This window comes from Phocoena phocoena, chromosome 9 (assembly GCF_963924675.1).
Source record: "Phocoena phocoena chromosome 9, mPhoPho1.1, whole genome shotgun sequence".
NCBI lineage: Eukaryota > Metazoa > Chordata > Mammalia > Artiodactyla > Phocoenidae > Phocoena > Phocoena phocoena.
In genome coordinates, this window is record NC_089227.1 from 64,775,158 (window position 1) to 64,794,924 (window position 19,767).

Here is a 19,767-nt window from a genome sequence, read left to right on the forward strand (position 1 = left end):
CTTCATCCTCTTTCTTTAGGTACAATTCTTTTCAGTTCTGAAGGCTAGAAGTTCAAGATCAAGGTGTTGGAAAGCTTGATTTTTCCTGAGAACCATAAGGGAAGGATCTGTTCGGGGCCTCTCTCCTTGGCTTGCAGATGGCTGCCCTCTTGCTTCCTCTTCATGTGCTTTTCCCTCTGCATACTTGAAATTCCACACATTCTTAAAGCTAGCTAACAAACACTGGTATTTCTCATCCTGGCAGTTTCAAGATATTAATTCCTTTAGCCACTAGAATCAGAGTGAACAAAAATGAATGAAATCATAGCCAGCTGACAAGGCTTTCACAAGTGCCATAAAGGTTTGAATCCAAAGACCGAGACACTTAAGGATAAAGTGCTGACTCCCTTGGGCATCTGCTGAAGGGCTCAAAGGATCTCCTCAGGGCCTGTGATGACCCAAGCAACTGTATTCTTGGTCTACTCCTTCCCCTAGGCTAAAGTTGCTCAGGTTCCAAACAAGCCTCGCAAAGAGTGGTAATAAGATACTGTAAATACTCACTACTTTGCAAGTGATCTTTGTCTCTGTGCTTCACACACATGAACAGGCCCATTTACTATGGTTTACATTCTCTTGGCAACACTTTTTGGGTATGGTACTGGCAGTGCTGTAACCTGGGTGTGTGCCACTCTTCCTCACTGGACTGTGGAACATTTGTCTTCATCAGAGGACCTCTGACACTCAGCACAGATTCTGCTCCTCAGTTGGTTCTGCATAAAAGTTTATTCAATAAACAAACAGGGTAGTAAATTAAGACAGAATTTTCCCTCTCTCCTTTTCCCTATGCCCCATGGGAGTATATGCTAATTAGGGGAACTAATTAGGGGAAAGGTAGAGTGTGGCAAATATATTTCTCTATAAATAAGAATACTAGAAGACAAACATGATTGATGATATTTTCAATAATTACAATAAAAAACTCAGAAATACCACAATAAAAATATAATTAGGTTTTAAAAGAAGTTTGCACGCATATATATCCAAATAGTTCATTTAAGAACCTCAGTGCTATTTATTTCTATTACAGCTAGACACAAAATGCTCAAAGATTGAAAATATAAAGAAATGAAGACTATGTTTGCAGACTATTTTACTTTGAAACTGTCTGGTGTGAAAACCTAACAAACAGTTTATTAGAATTTGTATTTGATACAACTATATGTTAGAATTTCAGTGGAAAAAATTGATGAAATCCTAATGATCAATAGCCTATAGTAAATGACTATTCTAATTAAAACAAATATGATCTTCAACTATTCTCCTAAGTACTGCTGCTGTAATTTTCTATTTATAAAAACTTTCATTTTAGAGAAAACTGACCTTAATGCTATTTCAAGAAAAAGAATAAACATTAAATCTTCAATCTCAACTTTTAAAGCTTAGAGCTCTTTAAGTATTTCTGCTAATCTTAAACTACTTTTGGTTCATTGCTAACCTTTGAAATATCTTAATGTGATTTAAGGTCTTTTTTTTTTTTTTTGTCTAGATAGTGCTCATATTTTTTGTCCTTATACCAAAGCAGTAAGGCAAGAAAGTGTTTCCTTTTTCAGATCACGTAATATCTATCCATTTTAAAATTCAGGGACTACAAACAATCCTACCAATAGGAAATTAAGGCTGCTGTGATTTTCCTTTATATTTAAACCATAACATAAGATTAGCAGTGTTATTGCCTACAAATGCTGAATTTATAATCATTTGCCCTTAAGTCACAGGACATAAATATTGCCATTTCTGTCTGTACTTCAACTCCAGCTAGTAAGACATTGTTTTCACAGTTACCTTTGATAAGTCTGAAGATGAAGTCAGAAAACACTACACAAAGCTAAAACTGGATGACTCTGCTACAAAGAAATAATGCTTGAGAGGACAAGAGTGGTCTTCTGGTGTCTGGTTAGTGTTGGTGCACTGTGCCCCCAGTGCAGGTCACACTCCAGCCAGCATGACACAGGTATGGGCACCTTCAGTACTCTAAAGGGCCTTGCCTGCTACTGCCAAAGGTGAAATGCGTGGCTTTGCAAGAACTACCAGGTGCCAATTAGAGTATATCGTGTTTCTTGGAGGTTTGTTGAAGTATATCATTCTTTGAGGCGCCCTTCCAGATATGTGAAAGAGAAAAATCCCATAACCTTGTCTGCAAAAGAGTTTCTAAAATATGAATGTGAACCAGACTTTGCAATATACATCTACCAGTGTTAGCACCATATTTAAGTCTGAATTGAGGTAAAGATAAACTCTCAGATAGACTTTGGGTAGAAATTACAGTAGCAATTTTGAATGGGGTGTTTACAGCAGTATTCTTTCTGATTAAGTTTGAAAAACTACTTGATCCCAAGTATACCTATTATACCTATCCAAGTATATACTGAAATTGATAAATTACAAAGCTAGATATAAGCTTTTAGCAGGAGAAATGTAGTAAAACAGAACTCATATTCTTGAAATTCAAAGTATGTCATTATTGGCTTGATGAAGTCAAAGATTTTGATAGTTTATCAAATGACAATGCCCAGAAATTCTGTTTCTCAGAGTATATAGTCAAGCTTACTGTAGATGCTACCCAGTCAACATCCAGCTCCTATATGATATATCCCCTGCTCATTGCTCCATTTAATAAAAAAGGTAAGTAGCTTCTCTCTTCCCCAACTATTTTGATTTATGTAGAGAAACCTCTGAGACTTGGGAAGCAAAGACCCTAAAACTTGGTTAAAATTTTGAAGGTGTCCAGTATGTTTCAGCAGATGAAAACCAAATTTAGTTAAGGGATAACTGGAAAAAATATGGTAATCTTCTACTTTAGTTCCTATAAGCTAATAAGGTGAAACAATAATGTGTAAAATAAAGAACTATGAAAACTTTTCAAATTGCTTTTCCCCTCCCTTTAACATTACTTAACATATAAGAAAATAAGAAATCTTAAATTTCTTATTTTCTAGCTTTTGGGAGCATAACACAGACTAATTTTTCAAAGGAGAATAATTACCATTATTTATTAAATAAAATATTACCTTGAAGTTTGAACAACACAGGAATTCCATCTCTAGTAAGAGCTGGTCTTGGTTCTCAGGCAGAAGTTTATCAATTTGACCAAGATTCCTCAAAAACACCCATCAGCAGTATTTTCATCTGACTCTGTTGAGATTCAGATGAAAACAGGAGTAACTTTCCCCTGTAGCCTATAGAAACATTTTAGGGAAACAGTTTAAAGTTTGTTCTTAACCTAAATATTCAACTGAATACTGCAGACCATTCTTCAGAAAACTCATGTAAACAGTCATTCTTCTCTTATAAATCTGCTGGTGCTAACTGCACCTAATTGGTAATATACATGGAGGTATAGCTTAGCTATGTTTGCAAGAATGCTAATTAATATATAAGATCTTTCAGTTCCCTGTCAGTCAGTTCATTCACTTCCATGATCTTCTCTAAGTGTTCCATATATCGGCCATGGTCCTGCAGAAAGTGAGGGACCCTCATGTTTTCAGTAACTGCCAATCCTTTTAAGCGATCCACATCTTCATAAGAGACCTGAAAAAAGGAAGATGGGTTACTTTTTAAATGTGACTACCAGTTAAATTTTGAAGAGCAATTTCTTCCTTTGGTCTTAAGTGAAACTTTATGTAGACTGTTTTTGAAATTACTCCCTAATACCTGGAAAATGACAAAATTTACTGTGTTAAATAAGAACGTATTTATCTGCCCCTTCATACCATGACTATATATATATATGTATATTTTTAACATCTTTATTGAAGTATAATTGCTTTACAATGGTGTGTTAGTTTCTGCTTTACGACAAAATGAATCAGTTATATATATACATATTTTCCCATATCTCTTCCCTCTTGTGTCTCCCTCCCTCCCACCCCTCCAGGTGGTCACAAAGCACTGAGCTGATCTCCCTGTGCTATGCGGCTGCTTCCCACTAGCTATCTACCATACGTTTGATAGTGTATATACGTCCATGCCTCTCTCTCGCTTTGTCACAGCTTACCCTTCCCCCTCCCCATATCCTCAAGTCCATTCTCTAGTAGGTCTGTGTCTTTATTCCTGTCTTACTCCTAGGTTCTTCATGACATTTTTTTTCCTTAAATTCCATATATATGTGTTAGCATTCGGTATTTGTCTTTTTCTGACTTACTTCACTCTGTATGACAGACTCTAGGTCTATCCACCTCATTACAAATAGCTCAATTTCGTTTCTTTTTATGGCTGAGTAATATTCCATTGTATATATGTGCCATATCTTCTTTATCCATTCATCTGTCAATGGACACTTAGGTTGCTTCCATGTCCTGGCTATTGTAAATAGTGCTGCAATGAACATTGTGGTACCTGTTGAATTATGGTTTTCTCAGGGTGTATGGCCAGTAGTGGGATTGCTGGGTCATATGGTAGTCCTATTTGTAGTTTTATAAGGAACCTCCATACTGTTCTCCATAGTGGCTGTATCAATTTACATTACCACCAACAGTGCAAGAGGGTTCCCTTTTCTCCACACCCTCTCCAGCATTTATTGTTTCTAAATTTTTTGATGATGGCCATTCTGACTGGTATGAGATGATATCTCATTGTAGTTTTGATTTGCATTTCTCTAATGCTTAGTGATGTTGAGCATTCTTTCATGTGTTTGTTGGCAGTCTGTATATCTTCTTTGGAGAAATGACCATGACTATATTTTTAAAAATCTAGTCAGTATTTGATTTAACAATCTATCTTGGATCTACAGTTTGTCTAGAAATTGAACTAAACTTAATATATGTGTATGAAAGACTGAACCTAAACAAATCTCCTGCCTAAATCTAAGAATTGGGACTTCTCTGGTGCTCCAGTGGGTAAGACTCCATGCTCCCAATGCAGGAGGCCCAGGTTCGATCCCTGGTTGGGGAACTAGATCCTGCATGCATGCTGCAACTAAGAAGCCTGCATGCCACAATGAAGATCCCACGTGCTGCAACTAAGACCCAGTGCAGCCAAAATAAATAAATAAGAAAATAATTAGAATGTAAATACTGTATTAAGTTAGGAAAATCAGCACAATTATACATTAAATTCCTTTTTCTATTTAATTGGAGAAATAAAATAATGTTTTGTGTTAAAAATATCAAAATAAAAGCAAGAGAATTTAAGTATTTTTTAAAATTTCACATCTCTTTCATTCACTTAAGAAGCCAGTCTTTCATAAATATTATATTAATTTATAGAACTTAAAGTTTCACCCCTAAACTTATCTTTCAACTTTTAAATTCCAAAACATAGCTGGCTTTAAGAACTATTATCTTCTGATCAACACTCTTCCTGGTTCAGTAGGAAGGCTTTAAATAAATCATGTTCATATTAAGTTTTATTTATATTTCAGTTAAAATTGAGTATATCACTAATGTAATAGGTTATAGGAAATAGGTTTGGTGTTGATATTGGCATGGTTTTGTAATTTATCTTAAACCACTCTAAGTTTATTATAAGGAGAGAATGAGTAAATATACTGATGTTGGGAAATAAAGAGATACATATATGGAATGGGGAATGCCCTTATGATTTAAAACAAATATATGATATGCTCGTTGACAAGGTCTAGAAGCATCAGCACTCGAGTAGTGATGTGCACACCTCGTGCTCCAGTCTTGTTTTCTAAATACCATTTCCCACTAAAAAGAATCAAGACTTCCTTAGAGAAACATCTAATCTCAGATTTGGGTAGGAAAAGTGTAAGGTGAGCCCAGAATATTTTACTTTGCTTGAAAACATGTAGACATGTTTTAAAAACCACAGGAGTAGCCATTGGAAGAGCTGAATAAAAAAGTGGAGGGAAATGTAACAATTCAAAGATCTCTATTTTGCTACCACCAGTGTAGTAACTGATTTGGGCAAAAATCATCAATTGATGTTAAAATCATTTCTGGAAAGGCTATTAGACAATGGTACATTTGAAGGTATCATCCCACAAATTACTTATTAATGGAGGAAAGGTACCATTATAATGGAGAGATCTGGCAGTAACTAACCCAGGTGATTATACACAGTATCACCAATACTGGGACAAAATAGCTCTCTAATGTGATGCACTGAAAAATGCATGACTCACTTTAGTATTCTTGGCAAAAATGTTTAACCTAAAGCTAATTACAAGGAAACAATCTGATAGTCTAGATTCTAGGAATTCTCAAGGAAATTTTCTTGGATTCTTAAAAATGTCATAAAAAAAGACTACGGTGAGGGGGACTGTTATAAATTAAGAGATTAAAGATGATAAGCGAATGCAAGGCATAAATCTTGACTGGATCCTGGGTCATGAAAAAGAGCTACAAAGGACATTTTGGAGATGATCTGGGGAATATAAAATAGACTTTTTTTTAGATATTATATGGAATCAATGATAAATTTCTTTAGAAAACATATGGTCACGTCAGAATATCCTTATTCTTAGGAGCTACATACTGAAGTATGAAGGGGAGTAGAGTTATACCTGCAGCTTACTTTAGGAAAATATGCATATAAAAACTAATAATATATTCCCAAATTTCCTATTCCCTTCTTTATCTCTTATTGTCCACAAAGGAATATTGTAATTTGGTTCTGTGACAGAACCTCATTTCTTCCCTCCTGTTATCACATAAAGGAAAACTACTCCAACAATAAAATAAAAACAGTTTCAACTTGAGTCTTATTTAATCATGAAACGAGCTGGAGGAAGTGTTGACCTGGTACGTTTGCAGACTCTGTGCCATTGGTTTCACTCACCTTCCCCAGGGCCGTAAGCAGATGAAAGTCAATGGTCTCTCTATATCGGAGGATTTGCAGGATACCATCCAAGTATACCTGGTCTTTACTGAAACACCCTGGAGGAACCAGAACAGTGTTTACTTTCTGATGTTTAAAAAAATTATTAAGTAACTAAATACCAGCCCATTCACTTTATTGTAGGAGTCATTCCTGTACTTAAAAAATAGGGCAAATTAGAAATTTAACTATAATCATAACATAAAATGTAAGGTGTTGAGAAATACCACAATAACTACAGCCTAGTAGCTTCCCTTTAAGAATTCCTTCTCCCTGGCTCCCCACTCTCCATAATTAAAACAGCATTTTTCCCTAAAGAAACACAGAGCAGAAACTAACACAACATTGTAAAGCAATTATATTCCAATAAAGATGTTAAAAAAATTATCCCATCCTCACCTCTACCATTTGATCATAAGCTTAACTTCCATGATTAACTGAAGGCATTTGGGTGGGGAGGGCTGGGAGAGGATAGTTGTAGAGTAGTTAAGTTTCAAAAGGGGCCAATGTGGAGACATGGGATTTCAGAAATTCCTGGGTTTTTTATAAGAAATAATAGTACCCTTTACCCCAATTAAGTTAACTGTAGGTGATTTTGATACTATTCCTCCCTATAAAAATGAGAATTAGAACTGGATTTTAAAGCATATGAAAAAATATGAAATAGACATGAAAATTAGGAATAGCTCATGAGATCTGTGCTTAGATAAAAAATGGTATTCTGCTTACAAAGAAAACCTTTCTCCCATCATGACATAACTTATGTAAATTTTAAAAAATTTTGCTCTAGAATTAAATGGACTAGAATTCTACCAAATGGAGAGCCATACAATAAGAAATTATTGTTGATGAGTTCCCAAGACAGTGGACTAAGAGGGCCCTGAGCTCACCTCCTCTCACGGGCACACACCAAAATTACAATTATTTACAGAGCAACTGCGAGTGAGAAAGACTGGAACCTACCAGAAAAGATTTCTATAACTAAAGATATAAAGAAGGAACCACAACTAGATGGGTAGGAGGGGAGAAACTGCAGTATAGTCAAGACCCAGATCCTGAGGTGAGAGACCTACAAATGGGAAGATAATTGTAAGTATAGAGGTTCTCCAGAAGGAGCAAGAGGTAAGAGACCCACATCAAGCTCCCCAGCCCAGGGGTCCTGTGCTGGGAAGACGAGACCCCAGAATGTTTGGTTTTGAAGGTCAGAGGAACTTACTTTCGGGAGACCCAGAGGGCTGTGGAAGACCCAGAGGGCTGTGGAAAAGAAAGACCCCACTCTTAAAGGGTGCACACAAAATTTCACATGCTATGGGACACAGGGAAGCAGCAGTAATTTGAACAGAGCCTGGGTCAGACCTACTGGTGATCTTGAAGAGTCTCCCAGAGAGGCAGGAGGCAAATGGAGCTCCCCTGGGGACACAGGCACTGGTGGCAACCATTTTTGGGAGTTAATTCTACCACATTGAAACTGGCGCTGCAAAGCACCATTTTGGAATCCTCCCTCTAGCTTACTAGGCATGGGACCCAGCCCCAGCCCTATACCCACTCACCAGCCTGTAGGCACAAGTACTGGATCACCTCAGATCAAGCAATTAACTGGGTGGAAATATAACCCGACCTACCAGTAGACAGACACCAGCCCCAGAACAACCACGGCATGCTATGCCAGGACCTAGCCCAGCCACCAGCAGTTGGCACCAGTCCCAGGACTTGCTGGTCCTCAGCCCCAACCACCAGGGAGACAATAAAAGCTCTGAGACAACTTGGGCCCCTTAGACATTACCCCAGGATCCGGCCGCACTTACCAGTGGGCCAACACAACCTTTGGGACACCCCAGGCCCCATAGCCAGCTGTGTCATGAACCAGCCAACCCACCAATGGTCCAAAACCAGTTCTGAGAATGTAGGCCCTGAAGCCAGAGGCCCCAGGACATGGCTCAGCTAGCCAATGGGCCTGCACTATCCCCATGACCCAGCTTTATCCACCAGTGGGCCTGACAGAGCCCCAGGATCTCCTGTATCCTGATGCTGCCTACCAGCAGGCCAACACAAGCTTTGGGACACCTCGGACCCCATACCCAACTGTGTCAGGATCCCTCCACCTCCTGCTCAGCAATCTGACGGCAGCTCTGAAATTCCTGGGCCCTGTTGTCAGACTCTGGGACCCAGCTCTGCCTGCCACTAGTCCAACACTAACCCCAGAACCTGGCTTCACCCACCAGTGGTAGGGCAACAGCCCTGGAGTCTTATGGACCCTGATTCTGTCCACCAGTGAGCCAGCACTAGGCCTGGGGACCCTGAGGTTTTGTAATCTGCTACCTTGTGACCAGGTCCCACTAACCAGCAGCATCTGCACAAGGCAGGTGCCTGGCAACCAACTGGGCTAGGGGCCAACCAAGCCTACCAGACCACCCACATAGCTCACCAAAACTGAAGCACCAATGCAGCCCTCTTAGGGGGAAACTATAGAGCATATAGCATGGGTGACGAGAGGGGAGTGCACAGTGGGATGCATAAGACATCTCCTACAGAAGACTACTTCTTCAAGGTACAGAAACATAACTAACCTACCACATACATAAAAATAGAAATAGCAATTTAGATAAAATGAGGCCACAAAGAAACATGTTCCAGACGAGGAAACAAGATAAAACCCCAGAAGAACAACTAAGTGAAGTGGAGATAGGCAATCTACCTGAGAAAGAATTCAGAGTAATGACTGTAAAGATGATGAAAGAACTTGGGAAAAGAATGGACGTACAGAGCAAGAAGTCAGAAGTTTTTAACAAAGAATTAGAAAATATAAAGAACAACCAACCAGAGATGTAGAATATAACTGAAATGAAAAATACACTAGAAGGAGTCAACATTAGACTAAATGATACAGAAGAACAGATCAGTGAGCTGAAGATAGAGTAGTGGAAAGCACTGCTACTGAAAAGAAGAAAGAATGAAAAGAAATTAGGACAGTTTAAGAGCCCTGTAGGACAATATCAAGCACACTAATATTCACACTGTAGGGGTCCCACAAGGACGAGAGAGACTGAAAACATAACAGGTGAAAACTTCCCTAACCTGGGAAAGGAACAATCACTCAAGGCCAGAAAGTACAGAGTCCCATACAGGATTAACCCAAAGAGAAACCAAGACACACTGTAATTAAAATGACAAACATTAAATATAAAGAGAATATTAAAAGCAGCAAGGGAAAAGCAACAAATAGCATACAACAGAATTCCCATTAAGTTATTGGCTGATTTTTCAGCAGAAACTGAAGGCCAGAATGGAGTAGAAAGATATATTTAAAGTGATGAAAGGGAAAAACCTACAACCAAGAATAATCTACCCAGGAAGGCTCTCGTTCAGATTTGATGGAGAGATCAAAAGCTTTACAGATAAGCAAAAGCTAAGAGTCCAGCACCATCAAACCAACTTTACAACCAATGTTAAAGGAACTTCTCCTGATGAAAAAGGCCACAACTACAAACAAGAAAATTATAAAATCAAAATGATCAACAAAGGCAAACATACAGAAAATGTAGGAAATCATCCACACACAAAGCTAACAGGGTGATAAAAAGACAAAAGTAGTAAAATAATCTATAACCACAATGAGCAGTTAAGGGATACACAAAACAATTAGATGTAAAATATGATATGAAAAACAGCAATCATGAAGGAAGGAGAGTACAAATGTAAGATTTTTTAAATGCATTTGAAATTAAGAGCTCAGCAACTTAAATCATACACACACAGACACACACACACACACACACACACACACACACAGACTGCTACATAAAAAGCTCACGGTAACCTCAAAACAAACACCTATAATAGATATACACACAAAAAAAGAGAAAAGAATCCAAACATAACACTAAAGATAGTCATCAAATCACAGGAGATGAGAACAAAAGTAGGGGGGGAAAAGACCTGTAAAAACAAACCCCAAACAATTAACAAAATGGCAGTAAGAACATACATATCAATAATTACCTTAAATGTAAATGGACTAAATGCTCCAACCAAAAGATAGAGGGGCTGAGTGGATACAAAAACAAGAACCATATATATGCTCCTACAGAAGACTCACTTCAGATCTAGAGACACACACAGACTGAAAGTGAGAATGGAAAAAGGTATTCCATGCAAATGGAAATCAAAAGAAAGCTGGAATAACAATACTCTTATGAGACTAAACAGACTTTAAAGACTGTGGGGTGAAGTCAAGATGGTGGAGTAGAAGGATGTGGAGTTTGCATCTCTGCACAACTAGGGCACCTACCAGGCACTGGTGGGGGACCACGGACACCTAAGGGGATGGGAAGAACCCATGAGCAGCTGGGTAGGACCTGGGGAGGAGGAAGGGGGGGAGGATAAGTGGAGGGGAGACAGACCAGTGCCCCTATGGGGTGGCTGGGAGAGGCAAGGGGTTCCCATGCCCAGAGGGGCCCACCCATGGTTAGGGGATCAACAGGGATGGGGGAGACACTTGGGAGAGTGGATTATCAGAAGGGAACAGGGTCAGCATTTCCCCTGCCCACTGCCCACTAGGGTCCCGGGGAGGCCCAAGTGAGGTCCCCAGGCCTCATCCTCTGCCCTCCAAGGCACCCTCCAACTGTGCTGGGCCCACACCCTGCCTCCACGCCCCCAACCATGACCTTACCTCTGAACCCACACTCCAAGGCCCCCCTCCAGATGTGCTGCCTTTCGCGGCTGAGCAGGTCCTGAGCCTAAGCCCCACCACCCCACACTGCCCCCCCACAGCCAAGGCCTTTTCTAGCCTTTTTTTTTAGGCTGTGGTTCGGCTTTACCTTGTTCTTTCATCTATATAGATATTTTTCTAATTTTTAATTTTTCTAATTTTATTTTACTCTTTATACCTTGTTATTGTTCTGCAACTTTTGGCTTGTGCCCCCAGCTTTCTTCTTCTTTTTCTTTTATTGTGGTGCTGTTTTACCTTGTTGCAGTTGTTTCACTTACATTTTAATTATTCCTGATATACTTTTTATTTTACTAACTGTATTTTACTTTTTATTCTGTTATTCTACTGCTCCGTTTCTTTCCCCTTCTTGTGCCAAACCGAGCAGCTTGTGGGATATACTGGTTCCCAGGCTGGGGGTTGGGCCTGAGCTCCTGTGGTGGGAGCACTGAGTCCAAGCTGCTGTACTAACAGAGAACCTCAGACCCCAGGGAATAATAATCGGAGCGAGGTCTTGCAGAGGTCCTCATCTTGGCACTAAGACACAGCTCTACCCAACTGCCTTCAACTTCCAGTGCTGCACATATCAGGTCAAACAACCAGTAAGACAGGAATACAGCCCTACCCATCAAAAAAAATGAGGCAACAAAAAAATATATTACAGACGAAGGACCAAGGTAAAAACCTACAGGACCGAGAGGGCAGACAGCAGAAGCAAGAAGAACTACAATCCTGCAGCCTGTGGAACAAAAACCACATTCACAGAAAGACAGACAAGACAAAAAGGCAGAGAGTTATGTATCAGATGAAGGAACAAGATAAAACCCCAGAAAACCTACTAAATGAAGTGGAGATAGGCAAACTTCCAGAAAAAGAAGCTTCCAGAATGAAAGTGAAGATGATCCAGGACCTCGGAAAAAGAGTGGAGGTAAAGATCAAGAACATGCAAGAAATGTTTAACAAAGACCTAGAAGAATTAAAGAACAAACAAACAGAGATGAACAATACAATAACTGAAATGAAAACTACACTAACAAGAATCAACAGCAGAATAACTGAGGCAGAAGAACGGAGAAGTGACCTGGAAGACAGAATGGTGGAATTCACTGTTGCAGAAGAGAATAAAGAAAAGAAATGAAGACAGCCTAAGAGACCTCTGGGACAACATTAAATGCAACAACATTCACATTATAGGGGTCCCAGAAGGAAAAGAGAGAAAGGACCAGAGAAAATATTTGAAGATTTTATAGTCGAAAACTTCCCTAACATGGGAAAGGAAATAGCCACCCAAGTCCAGGAAGCGCAGAGAGTCCCATACAGGAGAAACCCAAGGAGAAACACACCAAGACACATAGTAATCAAATTGGAAAAAATTAAAGACAAACAAAAATTATTGAAAGCAGAAGGGAAAAATGACAAATAACATACAAGGGAACTCCCATAAGGTTAACAGCTCATTTCTCAGCAGAAACTCTACAAGCCAGAAGGAAGTGGCATGATATACTTAAAGTAATGAAAGGGAAGAAACTACAACCAAGATTACTCTACCTGGCAAGGATCTCATTCAGATTCGATGGAGAAATCAAAAGCCTTACAGACAAGCAAAAGCTAAGAGAATTCAGCACCACCAAACCAGTTCTACAACAAATGCTAAAGGAACTTCTCTAAGTGGGAAACACAAGAGAAGAAAAGGACCTAGAAAAACAAACCCAAAACAATTAAGAAAATGGTAATAAGAACATACATATAGATAATTACTTTAAATGTGAATGGATTAAATGCTCCAACCAAAAGACACAGGCTTGCTGGATGGATAGAAAGGCAAGAACCATATATATGCTGTCTACAAGAGACCCACTTCAGACCTAAGGACACATACAGACTGAAAGTGAGGGGATGAAAAAAGATATTCCCTGCAAATGGAAATCAAAAGAAAGCTGGAGTAGCAATACTGATATCACTTATCTCACTTAAAGATAAAATAGACTTTAAAATAAAGAATGTTACAAGAGACAAGGAAGAACACTACATAATGATCAAGGGATCAATCCAGGAAGAAGATGTAACAATTATAAATATACATGCACCAAATATAGGAGTACCTCAATACATAAGGCAACTGACAATAACACAATAATAGTGGGGGACTTTAACACTTCATTTACATCAATGGACAGAGCATCCAAAATGAAAATAAATAAGGAAACAGAAGCTTTAAATGACACAATAGACCAGATAGAGTTAACTGATATTTATAGGACATTCCATCCAAAAACAGCAGATTACACTTTCTTCTCAAGTGTGCACGGAACATTCTCCAGGATAGATCTCATCTTGGGTCACAAATCAAACCTCAGTAAATTTAAGAAAATTGAAAGCATATAAAGTATCTTTTCTGACCACAATGCTATGAGATTAGAAATGAATTACAGAGAAAAAAATGGAAAAAAACACAAAAACATGGAGGCTAAACAATACGTTACTAAATAACCAAGAGATCACTGAAGATATCAAAGAGGAAATCAAAAAATACCTAGAGACAAATGACAATGAAAACACGACAATCCAAAACCTATGGGATGCAGCAAAAGCAGTTCTAAGAGGGAAGTTTATAACTATGCAAGCCTATCACAAGAAATAAGAAAAACCTCAAATTAACAATCTAACCTTACACCTAAAAGAACTAGAGAAGGAAGAACAAACAAAACCCAAAGTTAGCAGAAGAATTCATAATGATCAGAGCAGAAATAAATAAAACAGAAACAAAAGCAAAGATCAATAAAACTAAAAGCTGGTTCTTTGAGAAAATAAACCAAAGTCAGACTAATTGATAAACCATTAGCCAGGCTCATCAAGAAAAAGAGGGAGAGGACTCAGTAAAATTAGAAATGAAAAAGGAGAAGTTACAACAGACACCACAGAAATACAAAGCATCCTAAGAGACTACTACAAGCAACTCTATGCCAATAAAATGGATAACCTGGAAGAAATGGACAAATTTTTAGAAAGGTATAAGCTTCCAAGACTGAACCAGGAAGAAGTAGAAAATATGAACAGACCAATCACAAGTAATGAAATTGAAACTGTGATCAAAAATCTTCCAACAAACAAAAGTCCAGGACCAGATGGCTTCACAGGTGAATTCTATCAAACATTTAGAGAAGAGCTAACACCCATCTTTCTCAAACTCTTCCAAAAAATTGCAGAGGAAGGAACACTCCCAAACTCATTGTAAGAGGCCACCATCACCCTGATATCAAAACCAGACAAAGATACTACAAAAAAAGAAAATTGCAGACTAATATCACTGATGAATATATCAAAAATCCTCCAGAAAATACTACCAAATAGAATCCAACAACAACTTAAAAGGATCATACACCATGATCAAGTTGGATTTATCCCAGGGATGCAAGGATTCTTCAGTATATGCAAATCAATAAATGTGATACACCATATTAACAAACTGAAGAAGAAAAACTATTTGATCATCTCAACAGATGCAGAAAAAGCTTTTGACAAATTTCAACAACCATTTATTAAAAAAACTCTCCAGAAAGTGGGCATAGAGGGAACCTACCTCAAGATAATAAAGGCCATATATGACCAACCCACAGCCAACATCATTCTCAATGGTGAAAAACTCAAAGCATTTCCTCTAAGATCAGGAACAAGACAAGGATGTCTACTCTCGCCACTATTATTCAACATAGTTTTGGAAGTCCTAGCAACGGCAATCAGAGAAGAAAAAGAAATAAAAGGAATACAAATTGGAAAAGAAGAAGTAAAATTGTCACTGTTTGCAGATGACATACTACACAGAGAGAATCCTAAAGATGCCACCAGAAAACTACTAGAGCTAATCAATGAATTTGGTAAAGTTGAAGGATACAAAATTAATGCACAGAAATCTCTTGCATTCCTATACACTAATGATGCAAAATCTGAAAGAGAAATTAAGGAAACACTCCCATTTACCACTGCAGCAAAAGAATAAATTACCTAGGAATAAACCTACCTAGGTAGACGAAAGACCTGTATGCAGAAAACTATAAGACACTGATGAAAGAAATTAAAGATGATACCAACAGATGAAGAGATATACCATGTTCATGGATTGGAAGAATCAACATTGTGAAAATGACTATACTACCCAAAGCAATCTACAGATTCAATGCAATCCCAATCAAATTACCAATGGCATGTTTTACGGAACTAGAACAAAAAATCTTAAAATTTGTATGGAGACACAAAAGACCCTGAATAGCCAAAGCAGTCTTGAGGGAAGAAAACGGAGCTGGAGGAATCAGACTCCCTGACTTCAGACTATACTACAAAGCTACAGTAAGCAAGACGATATGGTACTAGCACAAAAACAGAAACATAGATCAATGGAACAAGACTGAAAGCCCAGAGATAACCCATGGACCTATGGCCAACTAATCTATGTCAAAGGAAGCAAGGATATACAATGGAGAAAAGACAGCCTTTTCAATAAGTGGTGCTGGGAAAACTGGACAGCTACATGTAAAAGAACGAAATTAGAACACTCCCTAACACCATACAGAAAAATACTCAAAATGGATTCAAGACCTAAATGTAAGACTGGACACTATAAAACTCTTATAGGAAAGCACAGGAAGAACACTCTTTCACATAAATCACAGCAAGATCTTTTTTGATCCACTTCCTAGAGAAATGGAAATAAAAACAAAAATAAACAAACCAGACCTAATGAAACTTCAAAGCAGTTGCACAGCAAAGGAAACCATAAACAAGATGAAAAGACAACCCTAGAATGGGAGAAAATATTTGCAAATGAAGCAACTGACAAAGGATAATCTCCAAAATTTACAAGCAGCTCATGCAGCTCAATATTAAAAAAACAAACAACCCAATCCAAAAATGGGCAGAAGCCCTAAATAGACATTTCTCCAAAGAAGATATTCAGATGGCAAAGAAGCACATGAAAACTGCTCAAGATCACTAATTACTAGAGAAATGCAAATCAAAACTACAATGAGGTATCACCTCACACCAGTTAGAATGGGCATCATCAGAAAATCTACAAACAACAAATGCTGGAGAGGCTGTGGAGAAAAGGGAACCCTCTAGCACTGTTGCTGGGAATGTAAATTGATACAGCCACTATGAAGAACAGTATGGAGGTTTCTTTAAAAACTAAACACAGAATTACCATATGATCCAGCAATACCACTACTGGGCATATATCCAGAGAAAACCATAATTCAAATAGACACATGCACCCCAGTGTTCACTGCAGCACTATTTACAATAGCCAGGTCATGGAAGCAACCTAAATGCACATCAACAGACGAATGGATAAAGAAGATGTGGTATATATATACAATGGAATGTTACTCAGCCATAAAAAGGCAAAATTGGGTCACTTGTTGAGAGGTGGATGGATCTAGAGACTGTCATACAGAGTGAAGGAAGTCAGAAAGAGAAAAACAAATATCGTATATTAACGCATATATGTGGAAACTAGAAAAATCGTACAGATGAACCGGTTTGCAGGGCAGAAATTGAGACACAGATGTAGAGAACAAACGTATGGACACCAAGGGGGGAAAGCAGAGGGGGGGTTGTGGTGGTGGTGTGATGAATTGGGCGATTGGGATTGACATGTATACACTGATGTGTATAAAACTGATGACTAATAAGAACGTGCTGTGTAAAAAAAATAATAAAATTCAAAAAAAAAAAAAATTCAAAAAAACAAAAAGACAACAATCCTACAAGACCAAATAAATGAAAAGGAAATAAGCAACTTACCTGAAAAAGAATTCAGAGTAATGATGGTAAAGATTATCCAAAATCTCGGAAACAGAATGGAGGCATGGACTGAGAAAACAGAAGAAATGTTTAACAAAGACCTAGAAGAACTACAGAACAAAGAAACAGTGATGAACAACACAATAACTGAAATGAAAAATACACGGAAAGGAATCAATAGAATGAAAAATACACGGAAAGGAATCAATAGAATAACTGAGGCAGAAAAGTGAGTAAGTGAGCTAGAACATAGAATGGTAGAAGTAACTGCTGAGGAGCAGAATAAAGAAAAAAGAATGAAAGAATTGACGACAGTCTCAGAGACCTCCAGGACAACAATAATGCACCAACATTTGGATTATAGATGTCCAAGAAAAAGAAGAGAAAAAGAAAGGGTCTGAGAAAACATTTGAAGAGATTATAGTCAAAGACTTCCCTAACATGGAAAAGGAAATAGCCACCCAATTCCAGGAAGCGCAGAGTCCCATACAGGATAAACCCTAGGAAAAACACACCAAGACACATATTAATTAAACTAACAAAAATTAAATTCAAAGAAAAAATATTAAAAGGAGCAAGGGAAAAGCAAGAAATAACATACAAAGGAGCCCCATAAAGTTATCAGCTGATTTCTCAGCAGAAACTGTGGTGATAAGGAAGTGGCATGATATATTTAAAGTGAAAAAAGGGAAGACCCTACAACCAAGAATACTCTACCCAGCAAGGCTCTCATTCAGATTCCAAAGAGAAATCAAAAGCTTTACAGATGGGATTTCCCTGGTGGTGCAGTGATTAAGAATGTGCCTGCCAATGCAGGGACACTGGTTCGATAACTGGTCTAAGAAGATCCCACATGCTGTGGAGCAATTAAGCCCACATGCCACAACTACTGAGCTCACATGCCTCAACTACTGAAGGTCGTGTGCTCTAGGGCCCGCATGCTGCAACTACTGAGCCTGTGTGCTGCAACTACTGAAGCCCGGGCACCTAGAGCCCATGCTCCACAACAAGAGAAGGCACCGCAATGAGAAGCCCACACACCGCAACGAAGAGTAGCCCCCGCTGGCCCCAACTAGAGAAAGCCCGCGTGCAGCAATGAAGACCCAATGTAACCAAAAAAAAAAGCTTTACAACCAACCAAAAGCTAAGAGAATTCAGCACCACCAGACCAGCTTTGCAACAAATGCTAAAGGAACTTATTTAGGCAGAAAAGATAAGACCAAAACTAGAAACAAACAAAAAAACCCCTAAAAGCTCAGCAGGAAAGGAGAGCATAGAGTAAAGGTATTAAATCATCCACACACAAACATGATATCAAAACAAGCAACTGTGAGAAGAGGAGAGTACAAATGCAGGATACTGGAAATGCATTTGAAATTAAAACACCAGCAACTTAAAACAATAGTTTTATATAGAGACTGCTACATCAACAACTCTTGGTAACTGCAAACTAAAAGTCAACGATACACACACACACACACACACACACGAAAGAAAAAGGAATCCAAAAACACAACACTAACGTTAGTCATCAAATAACAAAAGAAGAGAACAGAGGAAGGGAAGAAAAAAGGCTTACAAAAACAAACCCAAAACAATTAAGAAAATGGTAACATGAACACACATATCGATAACTACCTTAAACATAAATGGATTAAATGCTCCAACCAAAACACACAGACTGGCTGAAGAGATAGAAAAACAAGACCAATATATATGCTGTCTACGAGAGACCCACTTCAGACCTATGGAAACATACAGACTGAAAGTGAGGGAGCAGAAAAAGATACTCCATGCAAATGGAAATGAAAAGAAAGCTGGAGTAGCAACACTAATATCAGACAAATAGACTTTAAAATAAAGACTGTTTCAAGACACAAAGAACAACACTACATAATAATCAAGGAATCTATCCAAGAAGATAAAACAGTTGTAAATACATATGCACCCAACGTAGGAGCACCTCAATATATAAGGCAAATACTATCAGCCATAAAAGGAGAAATCAACAGTAAAATAATACTAGTGGAGGACTTTAACACCCCACTTACATCAATGGACAGATCATCCAGACAGAAAAGCCACAAGAAAACAAAGGCCTTAAATGACAATTAGACCAGATGGACGTAATTTATATATATAAAGCATTCCATTTAAAAGCACCACAATACGTGTTCTTCCCAAGTGCACATGCAACATTTTCCAGGATAGATCACATGCTGGGTTGCAAAGCAAGCCTCACTCAGTAAACTGAAGAAAACTGAAGTCATATCGAGCATCTTTTCCAACCACAAGACTATAAGATTAGAAATCAACTACAAGAAAAACACTGCAAAAACCACAAACACGTGGTGGCTAAAGAGTATACTATTAAATGACCAATGGATCACTGAAGAAGTCAAAGAGGAAATCAAAAAATATCCTAGAGACAAAAGAAAACAAAA

The 19,767-nt window shown here is 38.3% G+C and overlaps 1 protein-coding gene across 1 annotated transcript in view; it reads right to left on the minus strand.

Annotated features, from left to right (window-relative positions):
- Nucleotides 1-3,405: 3,405 nt before the first annotated feature.
- MATCAP2 (microtubule associated tyrosine carboxypeptidase 2) overlaps nucleotides 3,406-19,767 on the minus strand; it is a 70,453-nt gene continuing 54,091 nt past the window's right edge. The window contains exons 6-7 of the mRNA XM_065883565.1: nucleotides 6,781-6,878; nucleotides 3,406-3,567 (exon numbers count right to left, since the gene is read on the minus strand). Of these exons, the coding sequence (XP_065739637.1) occupies nucleotides 3,406-3,567; nucleotides 6,781-6,878 (260 nt within the window). The remainder of the gene's footprint in view (nucleotides 3,568-6,780; nucleotides 6,879-19,767) is intronic.